Source organism: Calypte anna, chromosome 2, assembly GCF_003957555.1.
Source record: "Calypte anna isolate BGI_N300 chromosome 2, bCalAnn1_v1.p, whole genome shotgun sequence".
In the NCBI taxonomy this organism is placed as follows: Eukaryota; Metazoa; Chordata; class Aves; order Apodiformes; family Trochilidae; genus Calypte; species Calypte anna.
The window spans coordinates 70,867,766-70,892,341 of record NC_044245.1 but is presented as its reverse complement, the minus strand read 5'-3'; the positions used below and the strand labels follow the sequence as shown (position 1 = coordinate 70,892,341).

Sequence of the window (24,576 nt, the reverse complement as noted above, 5' to 3'; positions counted from 1 at the left end):
ATGCTTGATAATATTTAGGTGGATAGTACCGGCAGCAGGGAGAAAGATTGCTGTTCCTCTGCTGGGCAGCACAATCTCTAAATCCTTGCAACAACATGCAGTTCCCTCACCAACAGGTTTCCATTTCTCAGCAGCAGTGGGTTCAGCAAGGTTGACACCTAGAGGATGCTGCACCATAAAGCACAAGGGAACCTTTAGCCTTGACAAATTCCAAGCAGCATGGATGCAGCACTTTAAGATGATACTACTGATTCAGGCTGGACCACCACCCAAGGCATTTGTTTTAAAAGTTTAACAGTACCTTAAAAGACTGATGACGAAAAACAGAACTCAACACCTGTAGTGATCAAAAGTCATTAATACCACAGAAACAAAATAATGAGTAAAAATCACAGGCTTCCAAGTGCGTTTAATGGTATTTGTCATCATGCAAGTAAGGTAACTCAGAAAACAAAAACAAAGTAAAAAAAGTAATTCAGTGATCCAGCCAAGACCTGAGTAACAGATAAATGGTTCTGAGTATCTTCATATACGACTATCTATGCCAGGTTGGAAAGAAGTTAACACAGAGAGGGTTGTTTTTCAACATCCCACAAATAATGCAGTGGATGGCAGGAATTATTGAAATATTTTATTAACCTAAGACTCCGAGAGAAAAGTGCAAGATGGATGCAAGATTATGCAAAGACAAAAATTTCAATAAATTTTAGAGGCAGTTTAATCAAGCATCATAATTGAAAAAAGCAGTGACCTGAAGTCAAGAGAGTTAGAAAAAAAATTCAGACTTCAATAGGTGCTTACATATTCTGTTGAACAGAAATGTAGCTCAGGTTTTTTCTGAACTGAGACAAAAGTTCACTCAGAAAGTAAGGTTGATGAAGGTTGATGAACAACGACAATGAAAAATGCAAGACATTTTAATCAACAAGTCTTCTACCTTATGAGCCTGTACCGTTGTATGAAAGAAAAGGCCATGGGTTTTAAGGGCAGTGGAGACCTTTATAGACTAATGGCTTTTAATATTGAGTAGCTAATGGCTAGCAGAGGCTAGTAGAGAGTGGAGATATAAAGGCAGTTTTGTTGTTCATACAAAAAACTTGCTTGGAGAGAAGCTGTATAGTAAACAAGACTATTCCCCTATTAAAAACATTAGAACAAACCAGCTGAAAATGGAATATAATCTTTATTTTGTGCAAACTGCCTGCCTCTAGTACACAGGTAAGAGAGGCCAATAGAGGTAACTGATAATATTGTTGCATTGTTCACTGATTTCAGAGTACTCAGACTAAAATGGGAGCAATTTTTGATGAATCATGTTTTTTTTTTTCTATGTCTAAATAAATTACATTTGTGCTCAACTATTTTATATACATACTGACATTATGCAAGCTACAGCCCTAATAACTTAATAAAAGGACTGTAAAATATTCAATATTATCAATAACTGCTTTCACTTGGAAGGAGAGAAAAAGAACCCAAGGAAACAAAATGGCATGCTAGGAAAAATATCGTTCCTTTAAAGAAAAGGTATAAAGTTCAACCTGTCTGTAGCTGAATAATCTCTAACCCAAATCAACTTAAAATTGAACTCCATGAAACTAACTCTAGCTTTTTAATTTGTAATCTTCCTTGTTGTATCATCAGCACTGAAGAAATTTTTTGAGAGCTGTGTGTAGATGTGCAGCTATGATTATCAGGCAGAACTGCAAACATATATAATCATAAAGCAGACACTCAAAAACTTAATAATAAACTCAAGAGTAGGAAAATAACATAAGAAGGTGAGAACTATTGAAGAATTCCCTATTTACCTTGTTAAGAACTCCACCACAGCATCTCCCAGAAATTCTAAACGCTCATTGTGGTTAATCCTGAAAAAGGCAATTTAAAGTTAACTATCGGTTCAGTAACACATGCTGGTTATTTACACAATAAAATTAAAATAGCACAAATCAGAGTGGATTGCTAATCAGCCATGACATTCTTGCAGCTTCCCCCACGCTCTCTAGGTTACAATGCTTTCCAAAACAGATTATCAACTGCATGGATCTTGAAACTCAGGACTCGCACCACCATGTCTGAAATTTTCATGTTTTATTCTGAGCTTTTGTCCGAGCAGCATCATTGCTTCACACTGAGGTCGGGTTTGTGTGTCCATCAGAAGGAAGCAGATGATTGAAGCAAACAGCCTTTTTTGAGCCTTGTGCGTACAACTAGTGAAGCTCTACAATTAGCATCAAAACCTGCAGGGTGTGGGGCTCTGGAACAGATTCATTGGTATGGCAGAGCTACAAGGGAGTAAGTACTTTCATTTTTCATAGCATCTTTAAGTGTCCTGTTTTCTGTAGCTTTCTTTGAGCTCAAAAGAAAAATTTGCAATACAGGAAGATACATTCAAAGATGCCATTAAGCTAGTAGAACCTTATATTTCCTTTGGTCTCCTATTGCTGCTCCTGAATTTTTTGTTGTTGTTTTGCACAGTTTGGTTTCCTCCAATCTCTCTGCCTGCTTATGTAACAAAGCACTAACAGGACACAGGAACTGGAAAAGAATTTGAGTTTGTCTTTGAACACATATAAACTAAAACTCTACACATCAAAGCATGTAAGTAGCACCATTTTGACTTCACACGTGATTGTGAAAGAATCAAGGTGATTTCCATAGGATTATTTAATTACTATTCCAGAAGATACTTTTCAAGTGTTTGACAGCTTTCACTGTAATTTGCACTCCCCCAACAACTACATAGTTAGCCTAATTTCTGAAATATCAGGCCTTTGCTATAGGCTGAAAGAATGTAAGCTCTGCTGTGTAAAACTAAGTGTGAGCAAAATTACAGTTTCTCTGTGTAATAACAGAAAACACAGGTGTCTCAGAAGAGGGGTTTCATATTCATGCGTTATTTTGTGACAATTAATGCAAGTTAGCCTTATGTTATATTAAGAGGGCTGAGATAAGCTTGAGGTTGACTCTCAAAGAAAAGGGCATGGTATAGCTGAAACAGCACTCAGGGAACACTGCAACAGCATTTAGGGAACACTGCAGCATAGTAAATTCAGAATTCAAGTTCTCCTATTCCCAAGCTTCCTCCAAGATGATGACTCAGGTCCAGTTATAGCACTAGTTAACTAAAATGGACTTTGCAACTGTTTCTTGTATCAGCCCTATAAGCTTCACATATTCGCTTTGGCTAAATATAGTGCCTCCATCTTAAACATGATTTATTTGCACAGAATTCTTAGTGGTCATTTAAGGATTATTACATTACAACATTAATGGTTTTTGCATAAGTCTTTAAATTGGACAAGTAAATCAGTGAAGCCCACATGCAGTATCACCTTCACGTTAACAAAGTGCTATGCCAGGAAGGTACTACTGTGGGGAAACGTGATGAAGAATCCAATTTCAAGCAATGATAACAATAACAACAAATCTTATTTTTCAGTTTGCAGAAAGCAGAAAGGTACCCTTTTAGTCCTCCTCATTTCAAGGATAAACAAAGATGATAGAATTATCTGTAAAAACATTTCTCAGGAGTTTTCTGGAGGCATGACCAAACATTTACTATGTCACTGTTAATAGAGGTTCAGCACATCTTCATAATAAAAAAGTCAATTCAAAATGACTTTTCAGTTCAACTACTTGCTGAAGCTGTTGCTGATAGTAAGTTAGTTGTTTCTATTTATCATCTCCCTTTGCAACAGCTTCCCTACTTGCAACCAATTATTTTCATTACCTGGAAGGAGCTGGATCATCCTGTCCCAAACGGGACATAATATTTATCAGGGTGTTTATTCCTAGAAGAAAATACAATGCACTATTAAATAAACAACTACTAATTCAATTTTAATAGGCTTAGAAAGGAATTACTCAAAAATGTTACTTTGTAACAGATGTACACAAGATCATCCTGTTATTTAGAGGGTTTACTTACAGCAAGTGTAATCCTTACAGATTCTCTCTGCCTAACCGACCACAGTCCCATTACAACACTACTGTACTTATGAATTCAAACAGTCAAATAAAAATACCACAGTTGCAGGAAAAACATACTCCAAACATGACATACACAATAAACAATTTACTTCTTTACAGCTGGATATACTTTTGAGAGGTAAGGAATATTCTGAAGCAGGTAGACCACATATTTTCACACTAAAAACATTTACACAGAATGTCCTCTGGTTTGCATCTACCATGTTAAGCAGCAATTTAAGAACACAGCACTTTCCAAAAAATCAAAGAAAATAAATTCTCCCACTTATTACCCTTGCTTTTTCTTAACTCTTGTTGACTAATTTGCAAAATCTAGTCTTTTAGAAAGATCTCACAGGTGCCTGTGTATAAACATTGAAATCTTCCTCTGAGGGGATCTCTCAAAAGAACAATGGCCATTGAAATAGTAATGGACAAAATGTATTCCTACTGACTGTGAGAAGTGACTAATGGCAGTGGTGTAACAGCATACCTTTTTTTCTCATGTGCATATGATGAACTTTTCTATCTCCATACTTTGGCTGTCGAATCCCACAGTTGGATAAGGAATTTCTGGCATGATCTGGATTCATTCCAAAGTTTAAGTGATGGCTTGGATGAGTCATTGCAAGCTACGATGTAGCACATACAGGAATAATAATAAAAAAAGGCTTAGATATATTTTTGCAATGTAAAAAAAAAAATAAATCATAGACTGAGCTGTTAATTGTTATTTTTTAGTTTGAAGAAAGGCAACAAAGTGATGTCGTCAATTAGCAGCTTGGTTCCAGCAATTTAAATATAGGAAGTACTATTTCAGATGTTAAAAAGAAGTAACATTTATGCTCAATCATCAGTTTAACTAATTAACTTTCAATACATTTTTCTTTAAAGAAAAATCAGTGTAGAAGAGAGAAAGCATGAACTGTCAATTTGCTACAAGAGATTTGCTTACCAGCTTTGCTGACCTGATTTCAATACATTTGCTTAAACACAGACTCTAACACTGCAGCATAAATATTTGTATTGATGAACAACTAGAAGAGCTCCTCAATCATTCACATATTTGACTTAAGGTTATTTAAATACATATAGAACTTTTCTACTTAAAAAAACCAACAAACAAGTACGTTATCGCTGGTGTGGTTATTCACAGAACTTTTTCTTTCATCGCTATACAGGTCCACTTTTAAACTGGAAGTGAACAACAATGCCAGGACTGGTCTTCTCTTTTACATTTGCACCATTTAGCATTTTCAAAAAAATTACTTTGCTGTTGACACCAGCACTACAAAGACGACAGCAGTAAATAGAATCAAAGCTAGCTTTTATGACACTGTTGCTTTACACATACACACCTAAAAATATTGTGCATGTAGAAATGTATGTGTACACACACCTTGTGTATAAATTAACAGATACATTGGCAAATTTAAACTTCAGAAAGTTACTTCTGAAACACTTGCAAGACTGGTGCTGCAGGCTGTGAGCAAAGACATTCCAGGAGTTAATTCGAATACTGTCTGTGCTTTCTAAACACAAGACTTAGAGAAGTTTATTATTTTATTCTAGAGAGTAAAATTATACTTAATCCTTGATAAGAAATTTCTCCAAGTCCTTTTTTAATTCCTTGCTAATATTAATAATTTTGTTATAACTGCACTTTCTCAACTTCTGCTCCATCTGAACTGGATGACACATTACAAGTTCTCTGAATATTTAAATTGGCATGATCTTTTTTGCCCAGTCTGTATTTTAAAAAGAACACATCATGAAGAAACAGGTAAAATCAGTGCAAAAGTATACATCAAATATTGCTTGTGCTTGAGGATATGACTGGTACTACATGCATTTTTAAAAAGCTCTTCTCTGGAACAAGTTTTTAGGTTTTAAATAAACTTGCACAGGGATCAGGGATTAAAAAGTACTTCTGTTTCAACTGCAAATTAATTTTACTATTTCTGACACACTTGATTTTATGCTTTCTCCCCTTGTTGACTGCTGCGTTCTCATTTGTGCACTTGGTCTCAACACTTTAAAAATTTCCATTTTCATCTTTCATATTAAAACTCAGGCAGCCTCCAAACAACCAAATCCTACAAGAGCTGTTCTTTTTCACTAGCTGTAAGTGCGAAACAGAAAAAGCAACACTTGCTACTGTTTTTTTGAACCGACTATAAAAGGAAGATGCAAGACATCTACATATCACTGAATATCTAAAATATTTTTAAAAATATCTAAAAAAAGATATTGCATGGAAATAATGGGTAATGCACCTGAGAGTCTTTTCAGTAAGCATCTCTTTGTCTTTCTACACATAACAAGTAAATGCAGAGCTACCACTGGAGCAAAGGCAGGCGTATGTATAAATGCAGAATAGATGTCTCTATTTGGAATTCTCTTTGGATAACAAACTTCTGAAAGTTTTGCAGTGCAAGTAATCAACTATGTCCAGGCTGTGGCAATGTAGTGAATTTCTCAACTCTGTACAGCAGGCAGGATTATGGATAAACTCAAAAAATTAGGAAGACAAATCACCAAGTAGTTTATTTTTTTATATATCTTACCTGCAGCAAGCACCTATCTCTGAAAGTGTAGCCTATCAGTTTGTCCAAATGCATCAGACACTGATGGTAGCGGACATGGTGGGTGAGGACAGGAAGCATCATTGCGTGCTAAAAAACAATCACAATGGGAAAAGTATTTAATTTCAGTGTACAAAGTAATCACCTGACTAACGTATAAATGCCAACACTTTCCATTTGTCACAACACTGGGTTCTGCTGTATGGTTTAAATGAGCAAAAAATATCATCATTTCCCAACCTTCATCAGAGTACTTAATTAAATCAGATTTGTCCATCTGCATAGCCACAGTGGGGGCACAGCCTCGCCCAGACTAAAATACATAAAGCCAACCTTCTAACTTAAGTATTTTGAATGATGTAATAAAAATGTCTGGTCACAAGTAACATCCAATTTCAACAAGCTGTGTATATGATGCTATATGTTTTTACCTTGTCATTTAACACCTTGAAGTTTTAGATTACCAGTAATGAAGAAAGGCTATTTCCCTCTGCCTCATAACATTAGGGAAAAATGTCTTTATTTCACTTTAACCAGTTTTCAGCAAGAAGTATCAGCTACTTGATTTTCAAGAACAGTTATTAGTGCCTTGCTTCATTTCCTTCTGAGGAAGAATTAAAAGCTTTTTCAAATGCTGTAGTCTATTTCCTGGCTTAATGTGCTAAAAAAATATCAGAAAGGCTGTCGTTTGATTATCTAGGAAACAGACAATGATTTTCTGTTGGGGAAAACTTCAATAAAAATTTAACTAACTATATTGCAACAATGAAAGTCTCCCTCTTTTGGTTCTGTAAAGCAAGAATTATACATTGATATTAACTTTGGATGGGTCAGGGTTGGAATAAGCAAGTAGTCCTGTTTAGCAGTACAGTAGAACAGCAAGTATATCAACATCAAAAATCTTGCATAAGAGTGAAAAGCAAGAGCTCCAGGAGAAATGTCAATATTTAAATAATTGTATCCATGTGATCGTTTTTTTAACTGTGATATAAAAGGTCAGTTCTAATAATTCATATTAGTGACATGAAGTGAATATATTCAAAAGAAAGACATGTTTTAAGAGAATAAAAGTCTGAGGCTATCACTAATAATTTCAGAAAGAGGAACGTGTATGATTAGAAAGATGAATGAATAGACTGGAGAGATGCAAGAAAAACAAGCACACAAAGAAGATGATGTATAATTTAAGGAATAATGATGTTATAGATTTCTGCACATCATTAAGGAAAGAGCAGCAGAAAATAAAAACTGGTGAATATAACAGAATTGAGATATTAGCATAACCAGTGGCAATACTTTGTTTAAGCAGAAGATTGCAAAATTTGAGAGCTGAACATATAGCTGGAAGATAATCAAAGAATCACCTGTGTTGAAAGAGATCTTTAAGACCATTGAGTCCAACATTAACCTAGCACTGGCGAGTTCACTAAATCATGGCCGTAAGCACCACATGTACATGTCTTTTAAATACTTCCAGGGATGGTGAATCAACCACTCCCTTGAGCATCCTGTTCCAGTGCCTGACAACCCTTTTGTTTAAGCAACTTTTCCTAATATCCAATCTAAATATCCCTTGACACAACTTGAGGCCACTTCCTCTTCTCCTGTCACTTGCTACTTGGGAAAAGAGAGTGACATGCACCTCCTAACAACCTCCTTTCAGGTCTTCTACTAAAAGAGCAGTAAAGTCTCCCCTCATCCTCCTTTTCTCCAGGTTTAACAACCCCATTTCCCCCTGATACTCCTCGTAAGACCTGTGGCTCCTGACCTTTCACCAGCTGCACTGATCTTCTCTGGGCTTGCTCCTGCACTTCAATGTCCTTCTTGTAGTGAGGAGCACAAAACTCACCACAGTATTTGAGATGCAGCCTCACCAATGCCAAGTGCATTCCTAGTCCTGGTGGCCACACTATTACTGATACAAGCCACAGCACTGTTGTCCTTCTTGGCCACCTGGTATACTGCTGGCTCATATTCAGCTGGCTGTCATCCAGTACCCCCAGGTCCTTTTTCACTGGAATTAGCTAGTTAACAGGAAGCAAAGACTTTCTGGATCACTGAATCTTGCATTTCTGAGTGTCAGAAAAATGCAAAAACACTCCAAGCAAACTAATTGTAGGTGAAATTTTATTTTTTTTACCATGCCACTCATTTAGAATTTTCCTAGGGTAATTTACAAGCTAGGGTAACACCCCTCCTGTCTCCATATAAAATGTACCAGTGTGCTTCCTATGTCTTCCTTTGCGGAAGAAATTCACCACAAAACAACATGAAAAAGTCATTCAAAAAACCCATCCAAAACTTGTTGCAGGGGATAACCCTGCTTCCCTGCCTGTATGTTCCACTGCACTGGTCAGGAAAAGTCCCACAAGCAAGGTTTAATATTCTTTATTCTAATATATATAGCCCCAGGCTTGAAGACTAAAATATAAAGTTATAGATTTTGATCAGCTGTGGTGCAGTAAACAAAGAACTGACATCTCCCAGGGAGCACACAGAAGACCTTTAATTTGACTCTTGTAGTTATATAGACAAATTGATTCAATTGCTGTGTATCATGTCTGATTATAGGCATTTGATGTTTCTGATATTTTAGGTATTTGTCTCTTCAAAAGAATATCAAATGCATGCTTTAAAAATTGCAGTAGGCTATAGAATGTCTGCACTTTACCTCTGCCTACAGGGTGGATTTATGTGTATTTAGCTTTAGTCTTCTCTAATCTGGGAAAAAGCAAGTAGCAACAGCAGCAATCTTTCATTTTACAGGCATACAGTTTGTCTACTCTTGGCCACTCAAAGAAATCAAATCAAAGGATTTTCGTATCAGAACTGTCTGATTTAGATGTTCACATCTACTGGCTGTAGATGGGCACAAAAAAATGAAACAAGAATATCCAAGACAACATTGAGATGAATCACAGAAGTTAATATAAATAACACAGAACCATTTCAAAGGCCCTAAATTAGAAATTTATGCTGTTTACTTAACCTGTAACAATACATATGGTTCAGAACAAAAAATTAGAAAAGGCTTGTAATTTTCCTCAGCAAGTTGAGAAGATACTATTCTACTAGTCTCTTTCTTTGACTTCAGAACCAACAGTAGAATCAGAACAAACATGCCATACAGAAAAAAAGCAATTTTAATTATTAGCACCTTTCCTGTTAGAAGTTTGATAAGGCCAAAGGGGAAATTCTAAGATAAAACCAGGATATCTAAAACCAACCCAACTGCTGGATGAATTTCCACACTAGACTTGACATTTGGCTAACGAGCCTGAAGCTGGCCACTCCTACCTCCTCTCCACTGAGCTGATCAACTAGTGGCAAGAAAACTAAAATTTTAAAATAACTTTTGTGTGTGGAGGGGGTGGACAGGACACAAGGATATTTTTCTAAATCAACAGGCAAAGATACTTATTTCCATTTGGCTCTTCAGACTAGAAAGACAGCAAACCCTTGCAGGAGTAAGTGGCAGCTCTCAAGAGAAAAAATACATCAGACATTTATGGGGTTTCTTCACCTGGCAGACATCAGAGCGTATCCCTGTTTTCCAGAATCCCTGGCTACTCAACTCCACAGTCACTTCACGTCTCATGGTGTTCTTCTGACGAATTTTCTGCAGGGCTTCCTGGACAGAGAGAAAACAGAACTCCTGTGAAGAACTTTCTACAAAAAGCATTCTACAGTGCAAATGTTTACATTCACAATACTTGTTTAAGGTTTGCTTTTGGTGAGCAGGTTCCAAGACAAATGCTGTAACTGCTAGTCACAGACTGTAGTGGATGTGCTAGGGTATGAAGACAGAGGATTTTCATAGGTAAGATGATAGAGGGGACTACATGACAGAACAAACCAGTCCAACTCATACACCCAAGGTGATACATAAATAAGAAAGTTCAGGTCCTTGTAACATAAGCACATGCTTTACCCTTATGTGGAAAACAACCTAATAATTTAAGTCCACCACCATAGCAGTCTAGGTTTGAAGCACTCAGTAGGAGTAAAACAGACTAAATAAAGAAAAATCCCAACCTTATTTTGTGATGTTGGCTGCTTGATAATAGTTCCTGTTCAGCACTGTTGGATCCCAGTCTGAAAAAGGGTTCAGCATTCACTAATACTGAAGCCTATTATGATGAAATCTACCAATATTATTTCAGTTAAAAATGTTCTAAAAAAATTCTGGTTTGCCTTGACTACTGACTGTTTGGTGTCATGCAAACAGTTCACTTCCCTCTAGAAGCTATGAAAGGGGCAAGATCATGAAAAGAAAATATTCTATGTTACAAAACTAAACAAGCTAAAATAAATCACCCCAGATCAAGATCCTCTGGTTCCAATACTACAGAGCCCCCAGGGTATGCAAACTCCTGACAAAACCACTAACTGTAAAGACTCCCTCAGTGCTCTTCTTTCTTCAGAATATGAAACTTTTCAAAGCTCCAACCCATCCTCCCTCTCCTTTTCACTACAGGGCACTTGCTCAAAGCATCTCTTTCCAGCTTCCAGTAGCTCGGGAGCAATTCTGGGCAGGAACAGGCTCTCTCTTCTGTTCTGCAGAGACACAGAGTTGTTCCAAGAGGCACATCTATCCAGAACCAGATTTATCACCCTCATACACCTCAATGCCAAGGAATCCAGAGTAGAAGGCTAGTTAGCCCTGGCTCCTCTTATATTCAATGAAAGTGAATAAACGGCTTTAAAAAATGCATTTCTCTCTCCACTAACTTCAAAGTGAGCCTTCAGGTCCTTATTTATTCACCTTCTGTAAATGCCCAAAGCCAGGTTAGAGGAATAAAGCCCTCAGGCACAATCTTGTCACAAATAATAACATCATACAATCTTGTAGTAGTGAATGACCAATGGCAGAGGGAAGAGAGATGCTTCTCTTGTGCATAGATACCCCTTTGTGCACCATCTCAAATTTGCATTTCTAGGCTTTGTTACTGGGTGCTTTCTGAGACAGGTGCTACAGCATTTGCTAGACCTCACTTTACTTTCAGGCTGCATGCTCACGAGCATTCCAGTGTTACTCATAATATGTGATTCACAATCTTTAAAAGGCTGTTTACTATTCAGGTGCAGCCCAGCAGCTCCTTCTAAGTTACTGACACATCCATTGGCAAAATGCATAGGCTATCTTCACATAAAGCTTCTGCTCCAGCCCCGTGTGCCTCTAAAATACCAGACAACTACTCAATAAACCCAATATCCTAGATGATATGATTTAGAAACAAAAATCAGCACAACACACAGTGATAAATATCAAAGGAGCATTTTATCTTCTGAAGCAAAGCATAATCACCCTGCTACATTCAATCTACTACACTTTTAAAGGTAAGTCATTCATTATCCCTTAATGAAAAGATACTCATAAAACAACTGTTTTCCCTTCTATTTGCTCTGAGTGTAGACAGATGTAGCAAAAAAAAATCCTCTCCTATAAAGACAATTTTTTTCCCCTTACAAGTGTGTGGCAGTTAAGTCATAACATTGTGGTTTTCCCCGTTTACAAGAAAGGAAGATAAGGGTTCATTTAATACAAGCACAAATAAAATATTAACTAAGGCTCTTGTTCATATAACAGTATACTATGCTTTGCAGTAATAACAAAAATCAGGTGCAATGTCAAATGTATCAGACCAAGGCTACACAATCAGCAGACTGTGGAAGACTCATGAGGTGGACTCAACCATCTTCATGGGTCCTTTCCAACTCGGGATATTCAATTATTCTACGAATCACCAGGGTTTCTAATCAATACATAAAAATATGACACCATTTAACTATCTTCAGCTCAGTACTCAAGAATTTCTCTTCTATGTACTCTTTATATAAGCTGTCCAATTAAGGCTGCATGGTAAACAAGCATCAGATAAATTCAAAGCTTCAGTCCAAGATTTTAAATAAATACCTGTGAACAGGCTGCTTTAGTCTATATTTAAGTGATTTTAACTCCCAGATGGCTGAGTACCTGCAGCTAAGAAATGCTTATTGCTCATCATGCAGGAGAGGAGAGAAAAGACAAAATTTTGATAAACATCTCATTTGCCATTAAAGATTACTGAAAATAACAACAACCAGAATGTTTTTACTCAGGTCTTAAGTAATGTCACTAAGACTGATGAACAAGTTACAGTTTAAAGTCGTAAGTGTAGTAGTTTTTATCTCAAAAGATAAGTATTTAAAATTATGAGCCAGTTAAAATGCACTCTGAAATAAAGTCCTTTAATTCTTGAAACTATTAATGGCAACATCTATAAAGAAGTAACGGTTCTATAAAGATAATTTCTATAATTGGGCAAAAAACTTGAAGTAAAGACAGATGGAAAAAGGAAAAAAAATCCATTAAAAAATCAGGTAAAATAAAATCAGTATTAACAGCCTGAAAATAAAATCTTCTGTGAAGGATTTCTCTTGTCTTCATAAACAGGGCAGTCATAGGGAAGAGAGGAGCAGGTGATTATCAGCCTACTACAGGCCATCTAGCCAGGACAAAAGAGCAGATAAGGCCTTCTATTGGTAGATAGGAGAAGCTTCATGTTTCTTAGTCCTAGTCCTCTGAGGGATTTCAACCACCTCGACATCTGCTGAAGGGACAACATGGCAAGGCATCAGCAATCCAGGAGGCTGCTGGATGGACAGCTTGGTGGGTAAGGAACTGGTCTGGACTGTCCCACTCAAAGAGCTGTGGTCAATCAAATAGTGGTTTTCAAATAGAGACCAGTGATGAGTGCTTCTTCCTCAGGGCTCAAGATTAGGACCAGAGCTGTTAAATATCTTTGTCAAAGATATGGACAGCAGAACTGACTGCAGCAGATTTGCTGATGACACCAAGCTATATGATGTTGTAGACATGCTGGAGGGAAAGGATGCCATCCAGAGAACCCTGAAAGGTTTGAGAGGTGAGCCCATGCCAACCTTCTGAAGTACAACAAGGCCAAGTGAAAGGTCCTGCATCTGGGAGAGGGCAATCCCAAGAACAAATACAGGCTGGGAAGAGAATGGATAAAGAACAGCCCTGAGGAAAATACTCTGGGGTGTTAGTTGATGAGAAGCTCAGAGAGTCAGCAGTGTCCACTTTCAGCCTCAAAAGCCATCTGTATCCTGGTCTGAATCAATATAAGTGTGACCAGCAGATTGAGGAAGGTGATTCTGCCCCTCTACTCCACTCTCATGAGACTCCCCCTGGGGTACTGTGTCCAGTTCTGGGGCCATCAACACAAAAACACAGAATTCTTGAACAAAATCCAGGGGAGGGCCAGGAAGATGACAGAGGCTTGAAGCACCACTCCTATGAAGACAGGCAGAGAGAGTCAGGATTGATAAGCCTGATGAGGAGAAGGCTCTGAGGAGTCCTTACATCAGCTTCCTAGCCTTCAGAAAAGGCCCTACAGGAAAGCTGGACATGACTTTTTACAAGGTCATGGAGTGAAAGGACAAGGGTCAATGGATTTAAACTGAAAGTAGGTAGACTTAGGTGAGATATTAGGAAAAATTCTTTAGTGTGAGGGTGGTGAAATGTTGGAACAGGCTGCCCAGAGAGGTTGTGGATACCCTCTTCCTTGAAGTGTTCAAGGCCAGGTTTGATGGGGCTGTGAGCAACTTGGTCTAGTGGGAGGTGTCTCTGTCCATGCAGGGGGGGTGCAACTAGAAGACCTTTGTGATCTTCACCAACTCAAACCACTCTATGGTTCTACCATATGGCTTTATTCCATCCTGAATTACCATGTTCAGTTATCAGTTATAGAAAGGCTGAGCATACCTCTCTTTGTGATAATTTCTGTTTATCAGCCTGTTTGACTTTGGGGCTATTGGCCAGGAGGTGACGCAGCTTCACGTAACTCTTCCACAACTTTTGGTATCTGAAGGACAAAACCAGAAAAAAAAAATATTTTGGTCAATACAACACAAAAGTTTCTCATTTGTCCTTATGAACACAACAGCTACTAATAACGCACCCATACGCATGCACACTGCCTATATGAATCTTTTTCCTCCACAAAAAAAAAAATCTCAAAACATTTTACAAGAGAGGTGACAGTGTCTCTGCAGTCATTTCAATGGTGACCACAAGGGCCAAGAGGAGGCTTAAGTGTGAAGTGTGAGGTGATCAGCCAAGCTTAGGGTAGGACACAGGTCTCCCAGACCCCCACCTGTTCTCTCCAAATAGCCACTTCCACATGCAGAAAACACTGGCCTGCAGCATGACATCTTAATTCAGGAAGGTGAAAACTCCTTCTCCAGAGCATTTACTTATCACTCAATGAAAAGCAGTAGTAACTTTTTCCACAAAGTTTCTGTCCTTACACTGGCTAAAACATTTCAGTGAAATGCACGAAGAAAATCTCTATGAGTCACATGCAACAAAGTCAGTGAAATTAAAATTTAATTTCCTAGAGGCTTGTGCTGAATGGAAAAAAAGACATCAAGCTTTCTCTGTGGTTAGCATACAGTTAGTTGCTGGTTTTCTCCAACCATCTAGCCTTTTCATATTTTCAGGGTAATTTCACGTGAACATAAATAACAGAACACTTTCCTCAGCAGGAGTCCCTCTGTGATCTAGCAGAGATATTCACAAAACCTGCAAGAACTTGCTTCATTTGTAGACAACATCCACCATTACACTCAGCTGCACGTGAGCAACAGGTTCAGAAGTTTCTATGGAAGGAGTGACCAAGAGGACCATGATATGCACCTTTTGTCCTTAGGAAACAATGCTATCTGCAAAATAGTACCACTTCTGTAGAATTTTTTGAAGAAAACCCAAACCAAGAGATTTTAATAGGAAGTAGGGAATTGGAGGACAGAGGGAAGAAGTTTCCCCAAGGAATTTCTTTTAGTTAGCAATAGTTACATATTTCTTTTTAATTATTAAATTATAATACATCTTCCTTAGCACTAACTTTGAGCAGTGGTATTAGTAGGAAGTTACCACATTAGTGGCACAGTACAGTCAGAAATGAAGAACTCTGAATAAAATCTAATCAGTTTTACACTACTACATGAATCCATAGTGAAACAGTATTTCTTGCTCTGACTGAAGTTCTGATTCCTTCTCCACTACTTCACTACATTTGTCCATTCATATCTGTAAGAATATAAAATGTACAGAGAAAAGTATCGTGGATGCAACAGTTTCCAAGCTAGGAAACAATTCATAGTCTTGATCCTCCAAGGCACAGAAAGATACAACTAAGCAGGATAGGGCAGGATGCAAGAAACATAAATGTACTGAAGAAAGCAAACAGGAAATATATCCCTCATTATTAGATTTAGGTTCTCATGAACATGTAATTAAATGATCAAGTAGCAGCTCTGAAAGAAAAGTCATTCCTTTTTCATATCATGCACAAAAGTACTAGTACTGGGGAAGTGATGACTGGCATCTTCTCCCTGTCAGTAGCATAAAATGATTCAGAGATTTGAGAAATTTAGAGAAGGAAAGTCTATTCAGTGCTGTTAAACAAAATAATCTAAATACATCCTCTAGCTCAGAGATCCATTTGTTACAGACCTTTGGAAGTCTGCTTAAATACTCCTCTTCTGCTTTCCTGTTAAATTATTTTCTTTCTCAAAGCCTCTTAAAGAAGTAACATGGAGCTTGAGGAACCTTGGGTCTGACCTAGAATTGCTTGTCTCAGGTTGAGAAATTCCATACTGCACACACATGCACAGTTACTTCAGCAGATCCTGAATCATGCCAGAAAGAAGTTAGATCTTATATTCTTTAATTTACAAGAGCTAGTGCCCAATGCCATAAGCACTAAGCTTTATTTCAGACTCAGTTAACTACATAAACAAGTCCTATTTAAGCCACAAATAACAACAGCAACGAGTTTCTGAATGAAAAGGTGGAAGGAAAAGCATCTTACTGTGGATCTCCAGCATAACTGAGCTGAGCAGGTCGTATCCCAAAGTGGACAATAATGGGGAAAGTAATTACATCAGGATTGAACTGTTCACGGTCCAGTTGATCAATACGAACTGAGCTCGGTTTCTAGTAGAAAAAAACCAAAAAATACACCTAAGTGACAACAGTTCCATGGAAAACATATTACCTCAAGCCTATGCTATCCAGGAACTGGAAAGCAGCGGTATTCCAAGCTTATTAAAATAAACATAAAACTAATCATTAGTACCATAATAAGTATTTGGCAATTACAATGACTGAAATGAAGTTAATTGACTTTGCTCCCCCAGTGAAAAAAGGAACTATTGTTGTTTTAATTTCACAAGTCGGGAAATTTACAGTTTGATTATTTCTGAGAACTTAAAGCAATTTTTTTCTGTTGAACACCACACTGAAAATAAAATCCAGATTAGTATTCTGGCATTCAAGCTCCCACATGCCTGAGTAGTTTGCAAAGATCAGGTTACTTCTCTAATTTTAGTTCTGTTCTTGATTTCCCAATACAAGTGAAGCCCTTATTAGAAGCATTCAATCACACTGACTAAATAGTATTAAAAAAAATCTTTGATGCTACTCCTAAAAAAGGCACAAAGGCTGATGGGTACAATACAGAATATGAATTTGTCTTTTCTCCACTTCAAAATAGGATTTTTTTTTTCTATAGTTAAAAAGGACAATGTAGAAGGAAGCCACTTTCGCTTCACCTCTCAAAACAGAGAAAAAGAGTAATTGCACATCACTGTAGAAGACATGCTGCTTATAGAGCTCTGGATCACTTATCTAACATATTTAAAAACTCAGCCAAAGGCACACATTTTGTCTCCAAGCATACATTTTCTCCATTCCCTGGCAAGCTGCTTTGTTATGTGCCTGCTTACTCCCCACTTTGCAATCAGCTGGATGAGGCAAATATTTTCTGCTTGTCTCAGGTTTCAGAAAAAGGGCATTACTTCTAGTTACCTGCATCTCAAAACTTTTTATTTAGCACTGTGAATTTCTTAAAAGATGAGTTTCAGAAACAGTTCCCACTATTCTGTTCAAAACCAATAAAAACTATGTCAAGAACAAAGCTTTCACCTTTCAAACCACCTTTGTAGAACTGTTAACAGAAATCATTTTCTGCATCTATAAGAAAAGTCAATTCTAGAAATAAAAGTAAGTCTCAGCAGGTGATCAAATTTCCAATCTATTCTAGAAAAACAAAACTTCACTTAAAACTTAAATATTAAGATAGAGAAACATTTTCCAAGGGAAAAACGCTTATCAGCTTCCCACTGGGCATGATGACTGAAAGTTACATGGCCCCAAACAAAAAAAAAAAAAGGGGGGGGGGAGGGGGAAATAGCTAAAAAAGTAAATTAGTTCCTGCTGCTAGGGTTTAAAAAAATAAGAAATAAAAATAATAAAAGGTATTCCCCTCATCAATTCAAATAAAAAGGGATTAGGACAATAGAATCTAACAGCAAACATGGGGAAAATGTGTAGCAGGCAGATTTGTACTCTAAACTAGAGCTTAAAGTCCTGAAATTTATCTGGTTTTGTGGGGTTTGTGGTGCTGAGCCAATTTCAAAAGGTTTTATCTTCACCAAAGTTGTTCATTGGTTCTCCCCTTTCTAAGCATTAAAAATGAGGAACTCCTCCCATCCCATCCCATCCCTCTCAAAAAAGCAGATTTGCTACAGAACAACTTGTTTAAGAACCAAGGGTGGTAAAATAGGATTAACAGAATATGAAACAATATACTCAATGCACCCATTATAAACAATGTATTTGTAAAAATTACAAAAAACATTTAGCTATTCACACATTTCACATTTTAGACACTTAAACAAAAGCAATCTGATCCTCTACAAAGGCAGAAAACCTTTCAATACACCTCTAGCAGGATCTGTGTCAAACTGGTGGCTTCAGTATCATTCAAAACCAGACTGTTTCTCTTCATTTATATGTCACTGCTCTTGAGTTTTGTCACTCAGTTACACAGTGGTTAAAGATACCTGATAACAACCAGGACAAAAGAACTCCTTATTTAAGATTTAATCACAATTGTTCCTTCACTGACAGTAATGAGAGGGGTCTAGCCAGGCAGAGCTTTTTCTTTTTTCAGCACAGTGAACACCAGGTGCCTTTGTGGTGCTGTTTCTGAATATAAAAGGAACAAAGAGAACCTTACAGAAACACAGTATAAACTGTGCACCAGTAGACAGGACACAAGTAAATTAGATATTACTCTTCCAGATTTTTATTGCTATGTTCTTTTAAAAGTGCAGTTAGAGCCCATCTATTAATCACAACCTTCCTTTTAAAATCTCATCAAAACCAAAGGAATTCTAACAGAACAGAGGTTCATTATCTTTGTTTCCTACTACAAGGCTCAACATCTAAGGCTCTGCTGTCAGTAGAAGACACAATGAGATTGCATAGAAATGCAATAGAAAGGTATGACAAAATTCATATACATTTGTACTAGTGAAATAGCAGCAATATTTTAGAAAGAGAGAAGTATTCAAAAGGATTAAAATTTGTTAACCTTTAAATCTATTCCAACACAAAGTTTCGCTGAACTAATGAAATACTGTGAATAAATCAAAAAGTTTTAAATAATGCTGAACAGTTGTTAGTTGTTTCAGTGAAAGGGATTTATGTGTCTATCAAAATTTTATCCATTCTCCATTATGCATATATGAATAAATAAATGGCTGTTGGTTTGTTGGGTTTTGTTGGTTTTTTCGTTTTTTTTTAAGTGAGGCATATATAAAACCTAGATCTGCTCACAGGAGGAATAATTATTTCTGAAGTGATGGTGTGGAGTTAAGCAGCAAAATAAAATTTACTTGGTTTTACTTTGCTGTGTCGAGTGGATAAATGAATTGAAGAGCTGTCATTTTCTCAAACAGTTTCACTTTGTCTCTGTAACACAACTACTTTATTTTCTAAGGTTATAAATGCATGGAAAATACTTTCATACTTTATTTTTCACTTGCTTTCATACTAGGTAGAAAATGCTGCTATGAACAAAAAAAATCCACAAACTAAGAAAGTCCTTGCAACCTTTAGAGAAAAACATGTTCTAATGATGGCATTCATAACATGACATTTCGAAGTGCTGCAGATTTCTTTACACTTACATGTTTTGATGTCCTCCCACATCTCTAAAAAAGTTGTCTTGAGGATTGCAAAGTTTGTCAGTAAAAAAATCACAGAATCTCGCAATTAACACTACCACTCACAAACTGCACTGCCTTGTGCATGTAGACATTTACAGTTCAGTGACACAAGGAAGGAGCATATATGCATTCATTCATAATAAACCAAAAAAGCAAGTTTTCAGTCTGTTGAAATAAGCGTATCTTCAGCAGAACCACTGTAGTTATGTCATCATATACCATAAGGATGCTGAAAAGTTGTGCAGTAGCACGTACCTTGTATCACAGATACCACAGGCGACATCAGCTATGTTAAGATAAACAGTTACAGCTCTTTAATAATTTCTATTATGGCAATTTGGTTTTAATCTAGTTTTAATCTAGTTCACACAGAATCTTCCATAGTGAGAGTTTTCATGTATTCTGTATTTCATGTTTCCACAGATATTATTTTCCTTCTGTTTAAAAAGTTTTAGCCAGAATGAAAACACTCAGAATGGAATCAAAGGAAAAATAAATTATTCTGCTCAAGTTATGATTAGCTTACAAAGTGGTTTATTAATTGCAGTGCTCCCATACTTAAAAATATAAACTTGAAAATAATATTTAGAACATCACCCTGGCTGCATTTTGGCACAGGTTTTTCAGTCAGCAAACTAAATTTCCCCTTAGGCATGATGCAACATCACACTTTTCTGGATAATCTAAGAAGCTGAGCTATGAAGAAAGAAAGAAAAAGAAAGGTATTATGACTGAGAAAGCTAGAATCATAGAGTCACAGAATTTTCAGGGTTGGAAGGGACTTTTAAGATCATCTAGTTCCACCTCCCCTGCCATGGGCAGGGACACCTCCCAGTAGATCAGGTTGCTCAGAGCCCCGTCCAGCCTCTCCTTAAAAATTTCCAGGGATAGGGCTTTCACCACCTCTCTTGGCAACATGTTCCAGTACATGGCAGTCTAAAACACTAGGTCCAAAATATGCCTCTACTACTGAGATTTCACTTTATGATACTGAAAAAACAGAATACTGCAACATCATCTCTAATTGTGACCCACATTTCTTAAGTGTGAAAGTCAGAAAAACAGGCTAAAATTGCATAAACACTGGAGTTGAAAGGAGCTGTGTTCAGAGAACATATGCTTTAAAACACCAATTGTTCCAAAAATAATAAGGCCATAGGGGTTTTAAGCTTGGCACTGAAAATTAATGGATGCATTCATTAAGTACACCTAAGGTACACAAAATTCCTCAGAGTGAGTGACAGCGACATAGAAACAATGTGGAAAACACCACTTAGGCAGAAACACCTTCTCCATATCCAGGGCAGGATCGAGAGAGAACACTTTGAATAGAATAAGGGGGTCAAAAGAGGAAGATGAAAGAAAATAGCAAATAGTTACTAATACTCCGGTCCTGTGCCAGGGAAAAAGAATGTGAGGTTATGCATATAAAGACTGTCTGAGAAAATAAAGCAGAGGAACAAACTACAGTTTCACATATATAAATTATAGCCATTCCTATTAACATGCACATTGAAACAGCATTTATCTGAAATCTGCTCTTCAGCTAAGCAGCAGAGAGTGCAATTCTTCCCAGGGTTGGAACAATCAATGAACTGTTTCTACAGAAATCTGCAACTGTCAGTGGTCATCTCTCCCCTTCTCAAATCAGCCTCTAGTAGACTCTCTGAAACACAACATGTATGTGTCATTGGGCTGTTCATAAAACAGAAATACTTGCTCTACCATGCCAGGGCTGGTAACAATCATCCCTTTGCATTCTTCTGCATATTTCTGCCATTCCAGTTCTTCCCACTGAAGCATGTTGGCAATCTCCTCTTCAGGCACCAGAGCTTTACTGCATCGTAACAAGTAGAGAAGAATCTGATGCATTGAGAGCACTTCTTTTCCTCCATCTTAAAAACATAAATACATTTCAGATTTCACAACTAAAGCGTGAGAAAAAAAGAAAACATGAAGAACACTTAAAATATTTTGCAAAGTAAAATGCAAACTGCTTGACTTCACAAACATGAATGCCCATATTGTATTGATGAATACTGCACGTGCATAAACACTTCTCTAAACTGGAAGCACTAATAGGAACAGTAGCAAAAGTAACACTTTCATCATTCTGCAGAAGCTGAAGTTTCTAACTTCCCTGAACAAACTTTAAAATTAGTAGGCAGAACAATCAGTTACATTGTTCAGTTTATACCTTCCTGTCCACAGTTCTATAGTATTTTTTTTACAATGGTAGTTAAAAAGCCTTTTAGGCATTTATGCTGCTTTTTTAAAGAACACTCAAAATTTTACAAGACACTTCTGGATGAATGCAGTAAGTCATCCCTGCATTTTAAACTCATCTATAGTGCTAACATGCTGTATCTGCAGTAATGAAGACTAAAGAGCCTCATATGCTGTCTTCTGTCACTAAATGAATCGAGGGCATGTGGAAACTGCTAAATACTTCTGAGACTACAGGAAACATCCACAGCAAAGGCTGACTTCTAACAAAGGAAGACAGTATAATAAACATCTGAATGGCTCCAGGCAGTCAGCTACAGACGTGAAGACACAAACAGGAAAGATGAGTGAGGGTCTTGACAGACCACCACTCAGAAAACAACTGACTATTCAAATTCAGTATGCTTACTCATAATAAGACACGTTACTACACTTCAATTTTGATGCAGATCTCTCCAACCTCCTCCTTCAACAACAGAATGTTAAACTGTAGGTGTGGAGACATCTTCAAGTTTCATCCTCACAGAGCACAAACATTGATTTCTTCCCCAGGGAGCAGGAGCAACACAGTCCTGCCACTGAGTACACACTACTACTGTGCACACACACAAAAAAAGGAACAGATTAAAACCAAAAGTAAAGTCTTAGAGCAATAAGGAGAATGATGCCACAGCACAAGAAATGAAACATGAACCCAGACAGACAAGAAAATTCTTGCAGGATTGCTTCCTAACAGCAGTGCTGAGTAAGACTATGTCCTCCACAAGACATGGAAGGGAACAAATGCTTCTCTTACTTCAGCTGGGATTGCAGCACTACAGTACTGAAAAGATGAAAGGGAATGATACAACATGGCCTCTTAGAGCAACCAACCTTATTCAAACTCCAAAAGGGAATCTTAAATTGGGAAAATACACCCCAAACTTCACTGGAAACAGAGAATACTTCTAAGTAGCTACAGGGGCAGATTTCTAAATGTGCAAAATTTTCTTTCAAATTAAAGAAGGACTCAAGACTTCTGTCTTTGTCAACACCTAGACTACACTGTTATGCAAGAGGCTGCCCATGTACAACAATCATCAAAAAAAAAAAAAGTGAACTGATGACTGTGTACTGGAAAGGTACAGGTTGATACAGATAGCTGTGCCAAACTTGTGAGAGACCTGACCTTCCCTGGGTCATGCAGTACTTGGAACCTCAAATGTTCTCCTAGTCTTTTCTTCTTTTAATATATTTATGATCATAAAAACATATGACAATACAGCAACTATCCTGCTTGCTGTGCATCTCTGGCAATCAGTAAACCTAGTATAAGTAGCTCAGAATTACTCCAAAGCCTTTCTCTAAGTAATTCACATAGAATAACCTGACATCCTAAACCGTGTATTTTTTGACCTTGTTAGAAAAATAAGAAAGGATAATAAGTAGAGGAAATGGGAAATCAGCATTTCATTTTCAACTTAAAAGAGACACTTGTGGATGGATGGTAATCTGTTGCATCAACATTTCTTCTTTGACTAGACACAGATAAAAAGAAAGTTCTGCAAACACACCTGAAAGAAATAATTCCCACTCTCTGGAAATTAAAAATTTGCAAGGATATCTCAAAATACAATTAATACAAAATGCAAACTAGATTACAACCAATCTGTCATAAAGACGCTAAAAGCAACTACACATGCAGAAATATCAGGAAAAAAAAGAATTAGAAAGCTAGGAACCAAAGACAAATAAGAATAAGAATATAATACCACCAAACTAACAGGAAAATACCCACAAGCTACACAAACAAGGGAGGTCAAACTTGTTCTCATTTTGTGATGAGGTCAAGCTAATCAGCCACATGGGGCTTGATGGCTTATTTTGCAAATTGCTTCAGCAGAACCAAATCAATGTTTGCTAGCAAGCCTCAGAGCACTGCTTCTGATTGAACAGTGTTGTGTATCCAGGAAGGAACAACAATTAGAAATACAGTAATCTAGCCATCAGTACTCTCCAACGTAATGAGATAAACCTCATTTAGCTACAGCTATAATTAATATCCCAAGTAAGTTTCCAATCCCAGAGCGGAGAGCACCTTCAGGCCACAGCCCTCGATGAAGTTTGTTCTGAGTCTTATCAGCTCCCTCAGTCCAGAAGCTGAAATGCATCCTTCTGTCCACACAACCCTTCACTGGCAGGATCTCAGCAGGATGTTTTTTTTAAAGGAACCATGATATTCATATAAACTCAAAGTCCATTCCACAGTCTTAGGAAATGTTTAATGCCTGTGTAAGCTGTTTACTCAAAATAAGCATAATGCTCCATACAGAAGCTTGTCCTTGGCTGGCAGGCCAGGGACTTCCATTGAAATGATGTTTTTCTGTCTTTAACCATTTGCTGCAAGGTCTAAGCTTGCATAAGATGAAGAATAAAACTGTTAGAACAACATGTGCTCAGGGGTGCCTGTCACGCTGACCTCCTCAAAACTGTAAGTCCAGAATTTTAATATAATCACATGGTATCCTGAAGAGCTGAGGGGACTTGATATTCAGTTTCACATGTCAGGCAAAGCAATAGCCTTTCTCAAATGCCACACCTTCATTACAGAACACAGAAAGAATGTCTCAGCACTGCCTAAAATCACCAGGAAAAAATTAAGAGATAGAAGTGAGACCTGGCTTGCCCGTATGCCCATAGTGAGAACTATAGAATTTCCAAAGGAAGT

General features: G+C 37.3%; 1 protein-coding gene across 2 annotated transcripts in view; it reads right to left on the bottom strand.

Annotated features, from left to right (window-relative positions):
- The window catches only part of DROSHA (drosha ribonuclease III), a 70,803-nt gene that overhangs the window by 24,496 nt on the left and 21,731 nt on the right, over positions 1–24,576 (bottom strand). For both annotated transcript variants that reach the window (XM_030444966.1, XM_030444967.1), the window contains 8 exons: positions 21,369–21,538; positions 16,439–16,563; positions 14,329–14,428; positions 10,084–10,191; positions 6,543–6,650; positions 4,469–4,607; positions 3,737–3,797; positions 1,812–1,871 (listed from right to left, as the gene is read on the bottom strand). In XM_030444966.1, coding sequence (XP_030300826.1) covers positions 1,812–1,871; positions 3,737–3,797; positions 4,469–4,607; positions 6,543–6,650; positions 10,084–10,191; positions 14,329–14,428; positions 16,439–16,563; positions 21,369–21,538 — 871 coding nt within the window. The remainder of the gene's footprint in view (positions 1–1,811; positions 1,872–3,736; positions 3,798–4,468; positions 4,608–6,542; positions 6,651–10,083; positions 10,192–14,328; positions 14,429–16,438; positions 16,564–21,368; positions 21,539–24,576) is intronic.